Source organism: Epinephelus fuscoguttatus, linkage group LG24, assembly GCF_011397635.1.
Source record: "Epinephelus fuscoguttatus linkage group LG24, E.fuscoguttatus.final_Chr_v1".
In the NCBI taxonomy this organism is placed as follows: domain Eukaryota; kingdom Metazoa; phylum Chordata; class Actinopteri; order Perciformes; family Serranidae; genus Epinephelus; species Epinephelus fuscoguttatus.
This window is the reverse complement of record NC_064775.1, coordinates 1,014,735-1,034,192: the sequence shown is the minus strand read 5'-3', so window position 1 is coordinate 1,034,192 and position 19,458 is coordinate 1,014,735. Positions and strand designations below refer to the sequence as shown.

At 47.1% G+C, this 19,458-nt stretch overlaps 1 protein-coding gene across 1 annotated transcript; it reads right to left on the bottom strand.

Annotated features, from left to right (window-relative positions):
- Positions 1-746: 746 nt before the first annotated feature.
- nhsl1a (NHS-like 1a) lies at positions 747-18,953 on the bottom strand. Its single transcript, XM_049570019.1, has 9 exons — positions 18,801-18,953; positions 16,763-16,903; positions 14,415-14,566; positions 12,449-12,683; positions 11,320-11,451; positions 10,868-11,217; positions 6,690-10,785; positions 5,448-5,535; positions 747-3,944 (listed from the first exon to the last, which is right to left on the bottom strand). The coding sequence occupies exons 1-9, from the start codon at positions 18,856-18,858 to the stop codon at positions 3,215-3,217; spliced, it is 5,982 nt and encodes a 1,993-aa protein (XP_049425976.1). The 5' UTR covers positions 18,859-18,953; the 3' UTR covers positions 747-3,214.
- Between the last annotated feature and the right edge of the window lie 505 nt (positions 18,954-19,458).

Here is a 19,458-nt window from a genome sequence, read left to right as displayed (position 1 = left end):
AATAACGTTCTCCTCAAGAACCATTTCAACCTGTGGATGCAGAGCTGCTGTGAACAGGCTGAGAGGACGTAGTGAACTATGAGGACAGAAATACCTGATCCACAGCACCACCCAGTGGTCAGAGACACAAACTGCACCCTGATAGAACATGTTCATCACATCATCTTTAGGATTCACAGCATGTTTCTATACTAGATTCTCCACAGCTGATGGAGAACAGCTGATAAGTTTATTACCTCCGCCAAGGAGGTTATGTTTTCACCGGCGTTGGTCTGTTTGTCTGCAAAATAACTCAAAAAGTTATGAATGGATTTTGATGAAATTTTTAGGAAAGGTGGATAATGGGACAAGGAACAGATGATAAAATTTTGGTGATGATCGGGATTAAATTAATAAAATAGCTCAAAATAGCACAGAGTTTTAGAATAGACTCATTCCATGACCAGACGTGCGCCACCGGTTGGCAGTGGCGAGTAGGCCTACTTGGGCTCGTCAGGAATACATAAAGTCTATCATCTGACTGAATGGGGGTTTTCCTGACTCAGTGACACGGTTTGTACAAGACGCTGCTTTTGATTAAAACTGCCTCCCAACTTGATGTTTTGGTCATGCACATAACGTTAGAGATTGACAAACATTAGCAGTTACCTACTTGGCGAGGTCTGCACTCAAACTTTTTTTGTATTTTTGTGTACAATAACAAAAAATAAGTCAAACAAATCGTAGTTTCAGAATTTCATTCGTCCTTTATTGCTTCCACTTTTCTTTATTTACATTTACGTTTTCTGTTTCATGATCTCCACCTTTCAACCTCCAACAAACAGTTTTCAGTCACTGTTCTTCTCTCACGTTCTCTTTCCATCGTTCTCGTTAAACTTTATTAATGTCACTGTTAATAGAGTAAATCTGAACCTCTGACATTCACACACACAATAATCATGTTCCTAAATTCAAAGCCTCGACCTTAAAAGTTACATCATCTTTCTGACCACTACGTCTTCTCACTATCTGCTACTCCTGTTTATAAAATTAATCTGATTTGAGGCTTGAAACTGACTCATTACCAAAGAAGATGCTACGATAAGTGAAGATCCAGCAGCAGAAGAAGTAGAAGAAGCAACATGAGAGAAACAGACGAGTTATTTACAGTTCAGGACAAACTACATCCCTCAGTCATGAGCGTCTCAGCTTACAGCTGGTAACAACATATAAAAATGAGAAGAAGCTTAGCATGACGTCAAAAATGTTTGAAATAATCAGAATAAACAAAAACATCCAGTTTGTTTGAGTTTTTTTGAAAACTATGCAGCCAGGATGTGTTTGTGTTCGGATGTGATGTCACGACGGACTGATCGAAACGTCCCAAATCAGGATCGGATGATTAGAACTTAGCGCTTAAAGGTGGAGTTTATGATTCTGGTCCAACACACTGACAAATTAAGTTCGTGCCACTCAAAACCAGGTGTTTTATAGCAATGTACCTCAAAGCTGAGTGTTTATAGCAACATACTAGAAACCCGGGTGATTTGGAGTGACCCACCTCAAAGTCAGGTGTTTTATAGCAACACAGCTCAAAGCCAGGTGTTTTGTAGCGACATACCACTGCCTTTTCAGCTGCATTTGAGCTACTCAAGCCAATTGTTTTGTAGCTACACACTGCAGCCATTCAAGCCACGTTTAAGCCACTCAAAGTTGAGTGTTTTGTAGCAACAAACCTAAAAGCTGGCCGTTTTATAGCAAAACATGTCAAAGCCAGGTGTTTTGTAGCAACATACCACCGCATTTTCAGCTGCATTTGAGCTCCTCAAGTCGATGGTTTTGTAGTTAGACAGCACAGCCGTTTACCATTGCATTTAAGTAATTTAAAGCCGAGTGTTTTATAGCGACCCACCTCAAACCCGGGTGTTTTGTAGTGTCACACCTCAACGCTGGGTGTTTTGTAGCGACATACCACCACTGAGCTGTGTTTAAGTTACTCAAACCTATTGTTTTATAGCTACACACTGCAACCACTGAAGCTAACGTGGCTTGATCAGTAGCGTTGTGTTTTGTAGCTGTTGAAAAGTTGAGTTGTGTGGCAACACACCTAAAAGTTGGGTGTTTTGTAGCAACGCATCGCTGCATTTCAAGCCACGTTTGAATCACCTAAAGGCAAGTGTTTTGTAGCAACAAACCTTAAGCCGGGTATTTTGTAACGACACACCGCAGCCTTTCCAGCCGCGTTCAAGCTGCTCAAAGCCTCTTTTTCTTTTTAGTGACATCTGCAATTTTTTCCTAATTAAGTAGTTCTGTTGCCTAAACCAAACTGTCGTGACCTTGGCAATGTGTGTCCATGAATTAGTGGGGTGGAGCTTTTGAAGGAGCGCGTGTGTTAGTTTGGGATTTGAGTGGTATTATTAATAGAATCAGAGACTCTATCTTTAAACTGCTGAATTTACCTCATTATAATCTGTTAAATGTCGGATCTGATGGATCTGAAGTTTCTTTATGACGTCATGAAAACTTTTACAATATAAATGCCTACACATTGTTATTATTATACAATATTATAATTATTGTAACATTCACTCTGTGATCTCAAGAAAATGCTTCTTATGTCCAGATCTGAGATAATTCCACGTCCTCTTTGGTCAGACGGAAATCTGTTCACTGGACCGAGGATGGATAATTTAGATTTCTCACTGGTGCAAGATAGTAAAACAAACTGAGTAACAAACAAAATAAGAAAGTGAGTTCAGCATCTGTGCGAGTAGGAAAACAAAAAACTAAATCAAGCAAAATACAAAAAGCAGGATAATAACCATAGTTTAAATTAAAGTGTATAAACTCGAGGTGCTGGGGGTAAAGTTAACAAGTATTTGTTTTCTTGAGATCATGGTTCCACAATCTTAAGGGAACAACTTGAGTAACCACAGGAGTGTCCTTTCCAGGCTTCTGTAGTTTTCTGACACATCAGTGTGGCTGCTAGTGACAAGTCTGAGAGTCACCGAGTGTGCTTCGGTACATTCAGTAAGATGCTTCAGGCTGTAAGTCAGTCCGGTGGAGGTCAGCTGAGTTCAGCGCGACATGTTTGTGAACCTGATTAGTCAGATGAAGACCCAGACCTTGTCACGTTCAGGGAGGACTTTCTGGTGAAGGTGCATCACGCAGGTATGCTCCATGGACTTCCTGTCGGATCCACATCGCAGCTGCGTTTCTAAATGTCGCCTGTCCATCAGGAAGTCTTGACCAACCTCTGGCTCGATTCTCCTTCGGTTCCTGGAGACTTCATGAAAACCTCGTCGTCGTCCTCTTCCTCCTCCTCACTGTCCCCTTCGAAGATGGCTGTCATAGGGGCAGCGTAGAGGCGGCAGCGAGCTGCAAAGCGCCGACTGGATGAGCAAGGGGGAGTGAGGGAGCGAGGCCGCAAGGAGGAGGAGGAGAGGAAGAGGAAATGAGAGGAGGAGGAGGAGGAGAGGAGGAGGTCATTGTGGCTCAGATCCCTTTGCCCCCATCCGAATCCAATCATGGAGAAGCTCTGATTGCACAGAGACGTTGTGGACAAAGGTGCGTCCAGAGTGAGGTGGGTATTAGTGTCACATGTATCTGAGGTACAGGACACGCTCATGGGTTTGTCTTGAGGGAGGTCTGGTGGCGGTGGCGGTGGCGGTGGCAGTGGCGACACACTCTGAAGGTCACCAATGGCAGCAGGAGCAGCAAGTATGCCAAGCCGTTCAACAGCCGAGATTCGAGACGATGAATCAGACCGACTACCCTTCCTCAGCAGCAGGGCCTTAAAGCTTTCACTTCTCGCTGACCTTTGATCTCTGAGTGCTGCAGGTCGGGTAAGACGGGCAAGAGGGACAGAGGGTGTGTCCGAAGGAGAAACAGAAGAGGAGGAAGAAGACGAGATACGGAGCCTACCATCTTCTGCATCCCTTCTTCCAAGCATCTTCCTCTTAGACCTGAGACAAACACAGAAAGATCAACAGTCCTGAGTGACAAAACAAAAGTCAAAATAACAAGCTGTGATTCGAGTGAACGCAGGGACGGACTTCTGAGGAAATTCCAAATTTGGGGCACAGGAAACAAAAAAGTTCCCTGTTAGAACCAAGTCAGGGGACAAGACATATGGGAGCAACTGGAGCCGACAGGGCTGCTACGAAGTCTCTTCACGCCGCCGTGACTTTGTAAAACAGAATCAAAAGACAGTGTGTGATTTCAGAAAGCATGTCGGCACCCCAAAAGTAAAAGAGGCACGACAGACATGACGTTTTAGCGTAACTTAAACAGTGACATAACACGACGATGACAAACATTTAGCGTCCCTTTTACATGGTGGCTGATCTAACGAAGCCAACTGCTAACAGCTGCTGTTCTTTTTCTTTGAATTAGCTGCTAACTGCTTACAGTCACTGTTCTTCTTCTCTGAGTTGGCTGATAACTACTAATGGCTGCTGTTCTTCTTTGAGTTGGCTGCTAACTGGTAACAGCTGCTGTTCTTCTTCTTTGAGTAAGCTGCTAACTGCTAACGGCTGCTGTTGTTGTGCTTTGAGTAAGCCGCTAACTGCTAACGGCTGCTGCTCTTCTTCTTTGAGTTGGTTGCTAACTGCTAACGGCTGCTGTTTTTACTTTGAGTTGGCTGCTAACTGGTAACAGCTGCTGTTCTTCTTCTTTGAGTTAGCTGCTAACTGCTAACGGCTGCTGTTGTTGTGCTTTGAGTAAGCCGCTAACTGCTAACGGCTGCTGCTCTTCTTCTTTGAGTTGGCTGCTAACTGCTAACAGCTGCTCTTCTATTTCTCTGAGTTAGCTGCTAACTGCTAACAGCTGCTGTTCTTCTTGTCTGAGTTAGCTGCTAACTGCTAACGGCCGCTGTTCTTCCTCTGAGTTAGCTGCTAACTGCTGCCTTCCTAGTGGTTGGTTGCACATATAATACCTCATCAAAACATCACTTCCCTCCTGTCCTGCAGTCTGTCCCTTCTACACAGACGTGGACTCGCCGCTGTTTCTAGCTCCACCATCGGTTTAACGGTGAGACAACTCTGTTCCCGAGTTCTGCCATTATGCCTTTTATAATGAACGGTGAGATGGAAAAACGGCGTAACATTCCCACCTTGAACAGGCGGTGTAAAAGGTGGGGAGCGAGGAAGGAGGTTACTATTTGGGCAAAAAAGACAAATGGACAGAATGCTTCCTTTCAGGGATAAGACATAACTACGCTTCCTAACAGAGGGAACAGGGGAAAAGGAAAGGAAAGGGAAAACCGATTATTTATCTGGTTACAGCCACCCAGGGTCAAGAACTTAACTCCATCTACCACACATTCAGTGATCTTTACCTGCCTGCCATGGCATTCACGCTGTGCCTTCCCATACTGCACTGCTCCACAGAGGCGGAGGGAGAAAGCAGGCAGACACATGAGATTTGTCCAGTAACAGTGTGCATTGTGTGTTAGTGAGTTTCCCTACCTGTGGATGACAGCAAACAGATCCTCTGTCGTCCGTGGTCGACTGGAGACAAACATCTGATCTGCCGAAACACTGACGAACACATCGGCTGGACAGAGAAACAAAGCATTAGACACAACAGTAGGAGCCCATCTGTGCACTGAGTTTGCATTTTCTCCCCATGTCAGGACTGGTTTCCTCCAGGTGCTCCAACATGTTCTCACCATTTCAGCGTGATACACAGGTACTGCGTCTGATTCCAAGTACCAACAGAAGCCCAAGCTCCAAGTGGAACTCATTCTGAGCCTGAATTAACCAAGTCTGCAATATCACATTCCTGTCAAATCTAGCAGCTGCACACCAATCAGGCACAACATAAAACCACCGAGTGAATAACGTGCGATGAAATGTTCCTCTGGGAAGCATTTGGTCCTGAGGTTCATGTGGATGCCACCTGATATGCACCACCCACCCAAACACTGTTACAGGCCAAAGACATCTCATGGCGAAGGCAGTGTTCCCCTAGCAGGACAATGCACCATGCCACAATGCAGGAATGGCTCAATGAACACAAGAGCTCAAGGTGTCAACCTGGTCTCCAAATTCCCCAGATTCCAATCTGATCAAGCATCTGTGGGACATGCTGGTATGCCACCTCACAACCAACAGCACTCAAAGGATCTGCCACCAACCCCCTGATGCCAGACACTCCCAGAGGTCCTGTGTCCATGCCTTGACAAGTCAGAGCCAAGCCCGATCCAAGGAGGCCCCACAGTGGATTGGGGTACCTCTAGGGTACCAGCACAACCCACAGATGCTCAATCTGATTGGGATCTGGGGAATTTGGAGGCCAGGGTGATGCCTTGAACATTTGTCACGTTCATTGTGCCATTCCCGAACAGTTTTGTGCCACTGGGGAGTGCCTGTGCCATGAAGAGGTGTCGTTGGTCTGCAACAGTGTTTGGGGGAAGCGTGTCAAGTGGAATCCACATGGTTACCAGGACCATAGGTTTCTGGGTGATATGAGTGGTTTTGAACTGGCTTTGACAGGTGCAGAACGTACATATTAGTTAATTGCTGACTGTAGTCTTTGCGGTGTGTTCAAGTGTAACTTTTTGGCTGAGACACAGGTGACTTGAGGCAATGCAACAGTTGGCCTTTGTCACCACTAGTTCTTTGCGGTCAATTTGATGCATCTGTGCTATAACAAGGAACAATCTAGTAGTTTCAAGCCAAAGTGCAACTCCAGTAAACCCAACTCACCATCTGGAGGTCCTTGGGCCTCCTTCACCACCTCCCTCCTACTGTCTGCTCCCTCCTTGCTCCTCCTTTCCTCTTCATCCTCCTGTATCAGGAGGTCTGGAAGCGACAGCTCCCCCTGCAAGCTGTCGGTGGACAGCGCACTGCTGAGGGAGCACCTGCTTTGACCAATCAGAGTGCAGGAGCTCTCGGAGTCACTGGTGTCTTGATTGCATACTGTCTTTGTCCTCCTCCTCTGACTTGTTGGCATCGTTCTCTCTTTCACCACATCTTGTTCATCTCCAGATGAGGATGAAGATGATGAGGATGATGATGATGACGATGAAGAGGGGGAGGGTTCCATTGCTGATGACATCATTAGCAGCTTCCTGCCTGCCCTCCTCTTCCTCCTCTTCCTTGCTTTGTCCTTTTTCCTTGCGGTGGAAGACGTCATCATCATCCCCGTTGTCTTCATCTCCCTCTCTTCCACCCTCTCCTGCTCCTCTTCCTCTTCATCTTCAGCCAGCGATGATCTCATAATGCTCTTATGAAACATTCTCTCATTGTCCTTATGAAGTCTTGTCTTGATGATCCAGGGGTCTGTTGCCCCAGTTTGGGTGCTACCATTCTGGGTGGAGGTAGCTCCACACACCCATGAGTTCCTGTAGATGCTACAGGTCTCAGAGGTTCCCCAAGTTCCTGAGGTACCACAGTTCTCCATGGTCCCATTTAAAGTGTTCCTAGCCCTTGTGGTAGCCATGATCCCTGTGGCGCAGATGGTCCCTAAGGTGCTTCTGGTCCCGGTGGTGCCTCGTGATGCCTCCCCTTTATCTTTAGCTGCAGTGAGTAGTTTGTTTGTTTTGGGTGAAGTCGATGAGACATCCGGCTTCTTGTGCAAAATTGGTGGCTTCTGCCTTTGAGGGGAGCTGGCAGGTGAGTGTGCGGTGACGTTGGCAGGTGTTGTGTTTACAGGTGAAACAGTGTCATCAGTTGATGGTAAAGTTTGCGTCACTGATTTGTCAGGAGTAATCGTTTTGTCAACAGCGGTGCAAGTCAGGTGCTTTTGTGAAGGTGAACTCGGGGTCAGGTGTCTGTGCAACAGTGTGCATAAGGAATCAGCGGGAAGCTGTGATTGGCTGTTGAGCCCAGGAGAAGGTGCTGTGATTTGTCCACCGCTCTTCCACCCACCTGGTCCTTGGGTGGCCTCAGGGGATGGCATGAGACCCAAAATGCAAAGATTGGGCTTCTTTGGCAGGGTCGGCTTCTCTGGGGAGCGGAGTTTCCTTGAGCTTCCTGGCTGACAGATCCTATTACTCTGTTTAAGATCCCTATATGCTGCTGAAACCTCATCAGCTGCACCGTTCCATATTTCTGAATTATTCTTATCATGTGTCTCTATCTCATCTCTGCTCTCTGACAGTGTTGTTCCGCCTTCTCTGTGAGACTCTTGTTTTGTTCCAGAGAGGGTCCAGTACGAAGAGTCTGTGTTTCCCTGTTTCTCTACAGTTAGCTTAGTGTCTGGCACTGTTATATCCGTGACCGGTTGGTGCAAAAACGGATGTTGAATAATTGTGTTTTTGTGGTTTATGTCAGCACCACAAGGCATTTTGACCCAGGGACTATCTGAGCTGGGGACTGAGTTTTCCTTCTCCTGTTCATTGTACTGGATGTCTTGAGGAGTTTCCCCGTTGGTTACCTTCGGCCCAGAGCATCTTTGGTTAGCTGGGCTAGCGGCAATGCCTCCTATGCTCACTAGATTAGTATAAGATGACTCTTCTTTGGATGTCCCCACATCACGTTTTGTAAGGTTGTGAAGGTTGTGGTTATCATGATCAGATTTGCATCCAGGTCGCTTTGCAAAACCATTAGCAGGGCAATTGACATTAGCATTACCTGTTAAAGTTATGTTGGGTTCATTGCTCCAGAGATGACAGGCAGCATTTTGTGATCCAGCTCCAACTAGTGTATCTTCAGTGCTAGCCTGGCTATCAAGATTAGCATTAGCCAGCGCAGCACTGCCTGGAGGAACTTCTTTGTTTGGTAGATCAGGGAGAGTATTAGCATGATTAGCATCAGCTGACAATGTGTCAGCTTGGTTATGTGGTGTAGCATCAGCAGATGCAGCATCAGTTAGCATGATGCTAGTGAGACCTTTTTCGTTCTTGATGGAGCGGAGTTTGACACCCTGCAAAGCTTGGGCAGTGACCAGAGGGCAGGGGGTCGTGGCCACTTTAACATAGAGGTTTGGGGACTTGCCAAGGCCTGGTGGGGAAAGGGGGGTGGCAGGGGATGCGGGGAGAGGAGGAGGAGGTGGTGGTGGTGGTGGAGGAAGATCAGCAATTGGCAATTCTGAGAGTTCTGACGAGGGAGGGAGAGGAGAAGATGGGGGCAGAGGGGGAGAGGTTGGTGGAGGAGGGAAGTTGGTTGATGATGACGTGGTGGACACAAGACCGTGGGAGGTCTGTCTGACAGTGTAGGAGTAGGGGGGAGGAGGAGGCCGTGAGGAAGGAGGTAGAGGAGGAGGACTAGGGAGGGATGAGGGTGGAAGAGGAGGAGGGGGAGGAGGTGGGGGAGGTGGAGGAGGAAGGGATGATGGTAGAGGAGGAGGAGCAGCAGAGAGTTTGGTGAAGGAAGGAGCAGGCTGGCAGGGCTGAGGAAGAGGAGGAGGTGGAGGAAGGGACTCGGGAAAGGGGGAGTAGAAGACAGGAGGCGAAGGAGAGGAAGACTTTGGTAGAGGAGGAGGAGGAGGTGGGGCGGGGAGAAGAGGATGCTTGGCAGAGGAGTCTGAGGAGGTGCAAGAGGAGAGGGAGGAGGTGGAGGAAAATGAGGAGGACAGGGATGAGAAGAGTGACGACTTCCTCTCTGGCACCGGTGGCTTCGGCTTCCCTTCGGCCTGAGACATCACCCTGGGCACGGAGGAGACGGCAGGGCACAGGGGGAAGGAAGATGAGTGTAAAGAGGAGAAGGGGGAGGTCGGGGGGAGGGAGAAGGCTCCAGGGCTTGCTGCGAGAGGCGAGGAGGGGGAGAGGGGGGAGGACACAGGAGTGCCAGGTGTAGGGGTGTTGGACTGGCTGGAGTAGCCACTGGATGGTGAAGCAAGGCGCTGAAGCCCGGCCACAGAAGAGGCAGCTGGTTGGGGGTTGAGAGAAAGTTTTAGCCCCTCCTCTGAGCCTGGAGACTCAGGAGTGAAGACGTGGGCATGTGGGTGCCCGGAGCTCGGCAGTAGCTGTTCAGTAGTAGGATCATCAGTGGAGGTAGCCGCCTGGCAGTCAGGGCTTAGAGGTTCAAAGGTTGTTACTGTCCCACAGTTAAACCCACTCTGGCGTCTTTTGGTGCTGCTTCGGGGTACCCAGGGGTCATCAAAGGTCTGTGGGGATGATGCAGGGGTCTGATGGGTGGTGTGCTCCAGGTGGGGGCTCCACACCGGACGGGGACTAGAGGAGGAGCGGGAGGGTTTGCTACGACCCGGGCGGCGCCTCAGAGAGTCAGAGCGCAATGGCGGAGGAGGCGGGCGCTTGGACTTGCGGAGGGAGATGCTGCGTGTGCTGCTGCACGAGTATGAAGAGGAAGTGCTGTGCTTTCTTTTCTCCCAATTTAGCAAGGGAGAGGTGGGCCTCTTCTCTGAACACAAAGAGTTGCAGTCAGCGTGAGAGGGGGTGGAGCGACCAGAGGAAAGCAGGGGATCGCAGCTCCAACCTTCCCCAGAAACACATCTCATTTCCTGGGTAATGCCTGTCCAGTCACTCCCGGTCTGGCTGCTATGGATGCTGGAGCTGGGAGACAGGGGCTGGTAGTTCCACGTCTCTTGCTGGGTGGGGGTCTGGTCATCCAGAGTCTGGTAGCCAAACCCTGACTCAGACTCCGCGATGGAAGAGGAAGAGAGGTAGTGGGAGGAGGACAGGGAACTGCGATGTTGGGCAGCCTCATTCAGGGACTTATTGCTAGGGTAAGACCACTCTGGTTGCAGGGCACGGCTGGGGGTACTGGGGAGGGAGGAGGTGACTGGGGAGGAAGGTAAAGAAGAGGAGGAGGAGGAGGGAGACTGGGGGATGACTCTGGCAGTGGGGTCAAAGGGCAGCAGGGGCTGGAGGTCGCTGGGGAAACCCTGTAGATCCTGCGACTGGAGAAGAAAAAAAAAAAATCTTAACAATCGAATTCTTTGTTGTAGTTACTGGCTTACTTTTGACCACAGTTTCTCCTACCTGGCAACAAGAGGAGGAGGCACTGAGTGTCCTGTAGGAGGCACTGCTACAGCTGGCCTCAGAGTTCAGGGAGGAGTTGGTTGCCATGCGGGGGAGGCTGTGGACCTCTGAGGAGGATGAAGAGTAGTCGACGGGTGGGCAGGAGGTAAGAGAGGCCATGAGGCTGGACATTCCCCTTCCTCTTGGGGCTCGGATCCTCCTTGCTGGGACCTGCCCCTCCACTCTGACCTCTCCCCTTTCCACCTCCTCCCCTTTGTTCTCCTGTTGGTGGGCAGAGTTGCAGGAGGATGAGGCAGTTCGACCAACGGTGGAGAACTGACCAGGAAGAATGGAAGAAACCGAAGGAGAGTCTGGAAAGACAGAAGATAAGAACAGAGTGCATAAACGAAGAGACGCGGAGATGGTGTGAAATAGAAAACAGCTAATTGGTAATGAATGGGCGGAGCTTATACCACGTTTCCTGCTGACATCATCAGGTACCCCGGTTACTGTCTTGCGGCGGCTCAGGTTGCGGGGTTGCCGGGATAACGAGTCGGTGTTAGAAACCACTTTTCGAAAGCTGGCCTGACGATCAAAACTTGCTCCTGAAGCACGCACATGTATGAAAATACAACAAAATAAGAAGAGATTCTGTCAATTTAACAAGTTCCAAGTCCGAGGGGAGTCCCAAGTCCAAGTCACATGCTGAGTTGGTGTTGAGTTTCAAGTCTGCCTTCAGCTCCAAATCAGGGTCAAGTTCAAGTCAAGCTTGAGACAAAAGTCTGAGTTAAAGCTCTGTCCCATTCCAAGTTGAGTCTTAACTTCAAGTCAAATTTCAAGTCGGATTAAAATCCTATATCAAAGTCAGAGTCAAACGCCAAGTCCAAGTCAAGTCTCATGTTCAAGTCAAGTCTGTGCAATACACCAAGTTGGAGTCAAATGCTAGATTCAAGTCAAGCCCCAAGTCTGAGTCAGGTCTCAAGTGGGACTTGAGTCTCAAAGTTTCAAGAATAAGTTTAATCTCAAGTCCAAGTCAAGTTCCAAGTCTGAGTAATGTCTCAAGTGTGAGTTAAGTCTCCAAGTTTCAAAAATAAGTTAAACCTCATGTCCAAGTCAAGTCTCAAGTCTGAGTTGCGTCTCAAGTGAGAGCTGAGTCTCGAAGTCTCGAAGTTTCAAGAATTAGTTGAATCCCAAGTCCAAGTCTGAGTCAGGTCTCAAGTGGGAGTTGAGTCTTTAAGTTTCAAGGATAAGATGACTCTCAAGTCCTAAGTCTGAGTCAAGTCCAGACTAAAGTCAATATTCTAAGTTGAATCTTGGGTCAAATCTCAACCCTGGTCAAGTTGAGTCGTGTGTTGGAGCATGTGTGTGTATTTCGGACCTGTGTGTTAATGACACAAGAGTGAAAAAATTGAATTTCCCCTCAGGGGGATTAATAAAGTATATATATATTGTATACAAAAAAAGAGTGAAACCCCAAGGCAGCCCAAGTCCAAATCTTTGCTTGTGTCTAAGTCAAGTCAAATCCACATCAAATCTCAAGTCCGGGATGAATCTTGAATTTAAGACTCTTTGATAGTCTTGTCCAGTCCAGTCTGGTCCTACCTGTTATATTGATTGGGACTATATCAGCTGGGACTGCCTCCGCCTGCTGCCTCATCCTCTCCTCTGGAGTCGGAAGCCGGGGGGTCGGCTCTATCTCCGTGTCCGCTGTCAGCTCATAAGTGGGGGCAAAGACTTCCCAACAGGAGGTGCGGTGGACGGGGTTGAGGACCAGGGGGGTCAGAGGTCGCGTGTTGTTCAAGATGAACCTCTCCTCTTCATCTGAGCACGCTGAGGACTGAGAACAAAAACGCAGTTAACATACACATTTGTTTAGCATGTTCAGAGTTGAGTTTAAACCCAGTATGGCCTGGTTTACCATCAGATTCAACCCCAGCAGAGTGCAACCCAAGGAGGTAAGTTTCAGTTTAAGTTAAAACACTTAGGTTTAATCCCAGAAGAAACCGATCCCACTTTAACCCCAGTTAGGTCTAATTTAGCCAGACCGAATCTATCGAAATCCCAAGACTGAAGTTGGTCTGGTGTGTCTGGGCCTTACTTCTAGTTTAGCCCTGTAGTTTAAATTTAAAACCTCAGGACAGATTGGTCTCAAGTTACAGCCCACTAGCATCTCGTAAAACCTGTTGGGGTCGAGTGTAACCAGAGACAAATCTAGTTTACTCCATCAGAGTCTTGTTTAAGACGGATGAGGAGTTGGTTTGGTTTAGCCGAGAACAATCTAGCTGCAGCAGAGTGGTGTGGAATAAACCTGACGTGATAGTCAAGCTGTATTTTAAGATGAGGTTTAACCAGAGTCTGGTGACGTCTGATTGGGTGTGACAGGGAATGGTACTCTAATCTACTTCACTCTAGTCTAGTCTACTTCAGTCTAGTTTCTTTACCTTTCTCCTCCAAACTGAAAACTTGAAACAAACTGAAAAGCACGACTGAGAGAGACAGTCGAGGAACCTGGACCTCTGAAACAACAGGGGTGAGAAGCAGAGAAGATATGGATGAATGAAGTGTGAATGAGTGAGAGAGGAGACACACAGATGGCAAGCAGTGGTGTCATGACTGTGTCAGTACTTCAGTTTGACCAGCAGATGGCAGCAAAGCAAAGCCATTCTCCACTGATGCAGGAAACGGCTTTATAAACCTGGCTGGTTTCAACAGTTTCATTTTGGCATGTGTCAGTAGGTGTATGTTCATCTGAAAATTCATTCCATTAATCTTATCTGAACCTGTGGTGGCGTTTTATTTTGAGAGCCAGCACACCTTCACAGAGCAGGTCGACTTTGGTGAGATACAGTTTAATCACTTCAGTCACCAGAAGGAAATGTCAGTATCGTACGGTTCTGGAAACCACAGGTACGTTACATTTCTACGTTTCATACGCATCATATAAATACTAGTGTCTGAGCTGACTGTCATCAGGAGGTGGAGGGGACGGTGGATGTGACACCTCGGAGAGACGCCTGCCGGGATGCAGACCACTGTTCAACACCAACGAGTCATTGCTGCGTCTTCAAGCAACTGTGTAGGCACCAAATGTGGAGATAGTTCCAAGACATTGCTACATTTCACGTGGCGTTTCAGCCACCATGACCACGTATTTATAGTTAAAAGTGATCTTTTCCTGACAATAACAAAGTAGTTTTTGTGAATCCAACCAGATATTATTCACACTGCTGTTGACACCTTAAGTTATAACGTACAATTGTTACGTATCCGCGGTTCACAGAAATGAACAGTGAACATTTATTCAGGCGACTGTGCTGGTTTTATGGCAGATGGACTTTGCTTTCACTTCCTGTTCTACATGGCAGAGGAACGTGTTCTTTTAAATGGATGAACTGTACTGTTATGGTTCCTTAGATGTCTGTCTGTCTGTCTGTCTACACACATGTGCGTTGGTGTTGGTGTGTCGCTGCTCTGCTGCAGTCGTCTCTGCCTCATTAATATTCATGAGTCAACACAGCGTCCGTATTATTGTTGTGTGTGTGTGTGTGTGTGTGTGTGTGTCACTAACCATCCTCCTGCTTTTGTCCTTCCACCCTCTGCGCGCTTTGCTGCCCTCTGATTGGTCGAGGCCAGAGGAGGATGGGCGGGGGGTGGGGCCGGGCGGGTGCAGCTGAGAACCGACTGTTCGGCTGTAACCATGCTGAGTCAGCCCGTTACATGCTACACACACACACACACACACACACACACACGTGTTAGAGAACAGAGGCAGGGTGAGACAAAGATGATCAATCAGCCAGTAATCAATAAGGAGATCAATAATCAACATGTTGATCAATTTGAGACAAAAAACACCTCAATGAAAATAATTATTCTTAAACTGCAGCTGAACAGGATGACATCATGATGCTGATTACATCATTTGATTACATCATCTTACATCAATCAATCAATTAATCAATCAATAGTTTAATCAATCAGTCACTGCAGTAAAAGTTCAGCCTAACCGATGACATGAAACGAGGTCCTTTGTCTGAGGCACTGCAGCTGTGTGTGATGCAGTCTGCAGTGTGTGTGTGTGTGTGTGTGTGTGTGTGGGCTGCAGCTCTCTGCAATCTGCTCCAAGTTATCAATTAGAAAACCAGAAAATCCCCAAAATAAAAGCCTTTAAGGCCGAACTCAGAGCTGGTTGAGGCAGGCGCTCTTGTATTACCCTCTCTGTAAGGTACGGTTTCAGTTTTTAACCATCACTGTGGGGACATGTCTGCATTGTGAGGACATTTTGGCCTGTCCTCGTTACGTCAAAGGTCCAGGTTCGGTCTCATAACTGATGAATGTGTTGTGTCAATAAAGATCTCACTACTGAGGAAAGACAAACAACTAGTTTCATGTTTTCAGGTTGCCGGTCTGTCTGTCTCATTCTCTAGTATCTCAACATGGCTTTGAGGGAATTTTATTTTTTAAATTTGGCACAAATGTCAACTTTCAGCCAAAGATGAATAAGGTCAAAGGTCAAAGCCATTGTGAGGTTGCCTCCATTTCGTTCTCGTAAAGGCAATATCTCAAGAAGGCCTTGAGGTTTTTTTGTGTTTTTTTTTTCCAAATTTGGCACAAATGTCAACTTTCAGTCAAGGATGAACCTGTGGCCAAAGGTCAAATGTAAAAGTCATTGTAATAATTAGTTATTTTTCAAAAAGGCCTTCAGGGAATTTCTTCAAATCTGACATAAACGTAAACTTGGACTCAACAACAACCAACTTGATTTTGGTGGTCAAAGGTCAGAGGTCACTGTGACCTTGCTTCTGTTCATTCTCATGAACCTACTATGTCAAGAAGGCCTTGAGGAAAATTATTTTCAACTTTGGCACAAATGTCAACTTTCATCCAAGGATCAACCGAAGGCCAAAGCTCAATGGTCAAGGTCACTGTGACTTAGCCTCCGTCTCACTCTCATGAACCTAATATTTCAAGATGGCCTTGGGGAAAATTTGTTTAAATTTGGCACAAACATCAACTTTTAGTCAATGACGAGCTGATTAGATTTTGATGGTCAAAGGTCATGTCTTTGTGACCTTGGGTCCTTCTCACTCTTCTGAACACAATATCTCAATAAGACCTTAAAGACATTTCCTCAAATTTGGCACAACTGTTCACTTGGACTGGGCAATGAACTGATTTGATGTTCAAAGGTCAAAGGTCACTGTGACCTTGTTTCTGTCTCATTCTTGTGAGTGCAATATCTCAAGGAGGCCTTTAAGAATTTTCCTCACATTTGGCACTAACGCACACTTATCACTCTATAATGAACTGATGAGATTGTGGTGGTCAATTGTAACTGTGACCTTGCTTCTGTCTCTCATGAATGCAATACCTCAAGAAGGCCTTGAGGGATTTTTTTTTTCAAATTTGGCACACGTTAACCTTCAGTCAAGGATAATCTAATGTGATTTTGATGGTCAAGGGTCAGAGGCCAAGGTCACTTTGACCTTGCTTCTGTCTCATTCTCATGGACGCAACATCTTAAGAAGGCCTTAAAGGATTTTTTTCCCCCGAATTTGGCACAAACGTCAACCCTCAGTCAAGGATGAACAGATACAAATTTAATGGCCAAAGGTCAAAGGTCAAGGTCACTGTGACATCATCATATTATAACATTTGGTCAGACACTTAATCTGTGACTCTAATCTTGACCCTCTGGGTATGAAGCATCCATGTTTTAGAATCTGTAGCTCCTTGGCACTAATGTGCATATCTGAAGCGTTGTCAGTCATCATGACTACACACGAGTCAGGAAAGACGTGGATATAAACTGTAACTTGACGGAGGAAGTACTGTAATAGTTTGGGACTATTTTCAGCAGCGGATTGATCCTTGTGTTCATCTAACTGTCAGTAATAAAGAAACACAGATGATCACCTGAGACGCTGCTTCCTGTCAACCTCTGACCTCGAAGGTCATCAGCGCTGCCGGACCGTCTCTTTCCAGGGACGAAGAGCAGACCCTGCTGGGGCTTCTGGGTAGTGTAGTGAACAGACCACTTACTGTCCCTGTCCCCTGCTGCAGACAGAGACAGAGCACAGCACAGCTCAGGGTTTAGTCTTGTCTCAGCACATTCACACACAAACTCTGGCACAAACATCAACTTTAACCCAAGGGTGAACTGATGACAAAAAGTCAAAGGTCAAGTTCACTGTAACCTTGCTTCCATTTCATTCTCATGAACGTCTGAATACCTTTAAGATGTTCCCTCAAACTGACCACAAACATTCATTTGGACTCAACAGTGATGTGGTGATTTTGGTGGTCAAAGGTCAAAGTCATTGTGACCATGCGCCCGTCTCATTCTCGTGAACACGCTATCTCAAGAATGCCTTGAATGATTTGTTTTTCACATATTAGTACAAACACCAACTTTCACCCTAGTTTGAACTGATGACCAAAGGTCAGTGGTCAAGGTCATTGTGACCCTGCTTCCGTCTCATTCTTGTGAACGTGAAAAAAATTGTTGCGTTACAGTTGGTACACATTTGCTCGTCAAAGGGCAAAAAATACAAAATAAAATATAAAATAAAATAGATCCTTAGAGGAGACCCAAATGGTCCTTGAGAAGGTCCAAGGGCTCAATGAGAAGTAACAGGGGTCCTTGAAGAAGACCCAGATGGTTCTTGATGATGTACCTGGGAGCACTGAGGGGCTCCAAAGGTCCCGGAGGCCCCTGAGGAAGCTCTGATGGTCCTTGAGGGTTTCTCCTTTTGTAAGACCGTTCTTATGACACTGAAGTGGTTCCACGGATCCATGATAAATTTCAGAGGTCCTTGGAGAGGTTTAGGTGGTCCTTGAGTTGCCCAGGTGCTTGGCAGAGTTTTAGGAGTCCCTACAGAGCATCCTTGAGTCTTGGAGGTGGTTCCCCAGGTCCTTTATAAGATACCAGAGGTTCTTAAGGACACTGGAATGATTCTTAATGAGGTCAATAGGCTCCTTTCAGGGCTGCCAAGGGTCCTTGAGAAGAACCAGAGGTCTGTATGGAGGCTCAAATAGTCCATGGGAAGATCCCAGGGGTTCTTAATGGTGTACAACAGGTCCTTGAGAATGTTAATTAGTTGTTTGAGGAGATCATTGGGTTCTTTGAATAGTTCCCAAGGCTGAGACTACAAGAGGTCCTTGAGACAACTCAGATGGTCCTTAAGGAGATTCCAGATTTTCTTGAAAATGTTCCAGGGGTCCTTGATAGGTACCAGAGGTCTGTTAGAATGTACTACGGGTGCTTGAGGAGGTTCTGGAGGTCACGGAGGTGGTTCCATGGGTCCTTGAGAACCAGCAGAGGTCTTTCTGGGGGCTAAAATAGAGATCCTTGAGGATGTTTATTGGTTGTTTTGAGGGGATCACTGGGTCCTTTGAATAGTTCCCAAGGCTGAGACTACAAGAGGTCCTTGAGATGACTGAGACAGCCCTTGAGGAGGTGCCAAAGATTCTTGAAAAGGTTCCAGGGGTCCTTGATAGGTACCAGAGGTCTGTCAGAAGGCACTACGGGTGCTTAAGGAGGCTTAATGGGTCCTTGAGGAGGTTCTGGAGGTCACTGGGGGGGTTATAAGGTCCTTGAAAATGTTCCAGGGGTCCTTGATAGGTACCAAAGGTCTGTCAGAAGGCACTACGGGTGCTTAAGGAGGCTTAATGGGTCCTTGAAGAGGTTCTGGAGATCACTGAGGGGATTATAAGGTCCTCAAGAAGGTTCCAGGGGTCCTTGATTCAGTTGTCTTTACTGTTGCTATGGTTACCTGCAGTTTAACAAACCTTGAGCTCTGATTTAGAAAGGCGGATTGATTATAATGTACGTCTGACAGCCAATCAGACAGTTGCATTCTATGAGGTCATCTTTAGAGAACTACATCGCCCTGTCCGACGCGACGATAACAAATACACACACACACACACACACACACACACACACACTCACCTCTGGTCTTGTTAAGATATTTGAGGACGGATTTGATGGCCGCTCCGATCAGAACCATAACGACGACGCCACACACGCACACACACACACATACACACACTGACAGCGGACACACACACACACACTCCTGAGGCTGCAGCAGACAGACGGCAGCAGCAGCAGAAACGCAGCTCGACTCGCTGCGACGCCGCTCTCCTCCCACTCCGCTCCCTCTAATCTCCACTCTCTCTCTACCTCACACACACACACACACACACACATACACACACACACACACTCGCTGGCAGGAAGCCAGCACACGTGTGTGTCCTTCATGTGTGTCGCCAGGTGATGAAGGTTACCATGAACACACACACACTCGATTCTTTGTAGATGAAGAAAGAGAATTCGAAAGTGAAGCCGCTCGTCTTTTATTCTCTTTGTTCTCCCGGTACTGTATTTGTGAGGACAGCTTATCAAAGTGAGGACATTTCAGTCTCTCATCGCTGTCTCAAACAGCTGTTTGTAGGACCGGGACCAAGCTCAAAGGCAACACAGCACACCTGGAGGTCCCTGGAGTCCTTAAAGGTAGCTCTATGGGTCCTTGAGGAGGTCCCAGGGGTCTTTGAGGAGGTTTAAATGGTCCTGGACAAGGCCCATGGGTGCTTGGGTCATTGAA

Bases quoted from the DNA above. Each gene is read 5' to 3' on its own strand.
- nhsl1a (XM_049570019.1), bottom strand. From the start codon at position 18,858: ATGGTTCTGATCGGAGCGGCCATCAAATCCGTCCTCAAATATCTTAAC. The intron at 16,904-18,800 runs GTGAGTGTGTGT...CTCTGTCTGCAG, and splicing joins ATATCTTAACAAGACCAGAG to CAGGGGACAGGGACAGTAAG. The intron at 14,567-16,762 runs GTGATCATCTGT...GTGTGTGTGTAG, and splicing joins GACAGGAAGCAGCGTCTCAG to CATGTAACGGGCTGACTCAG.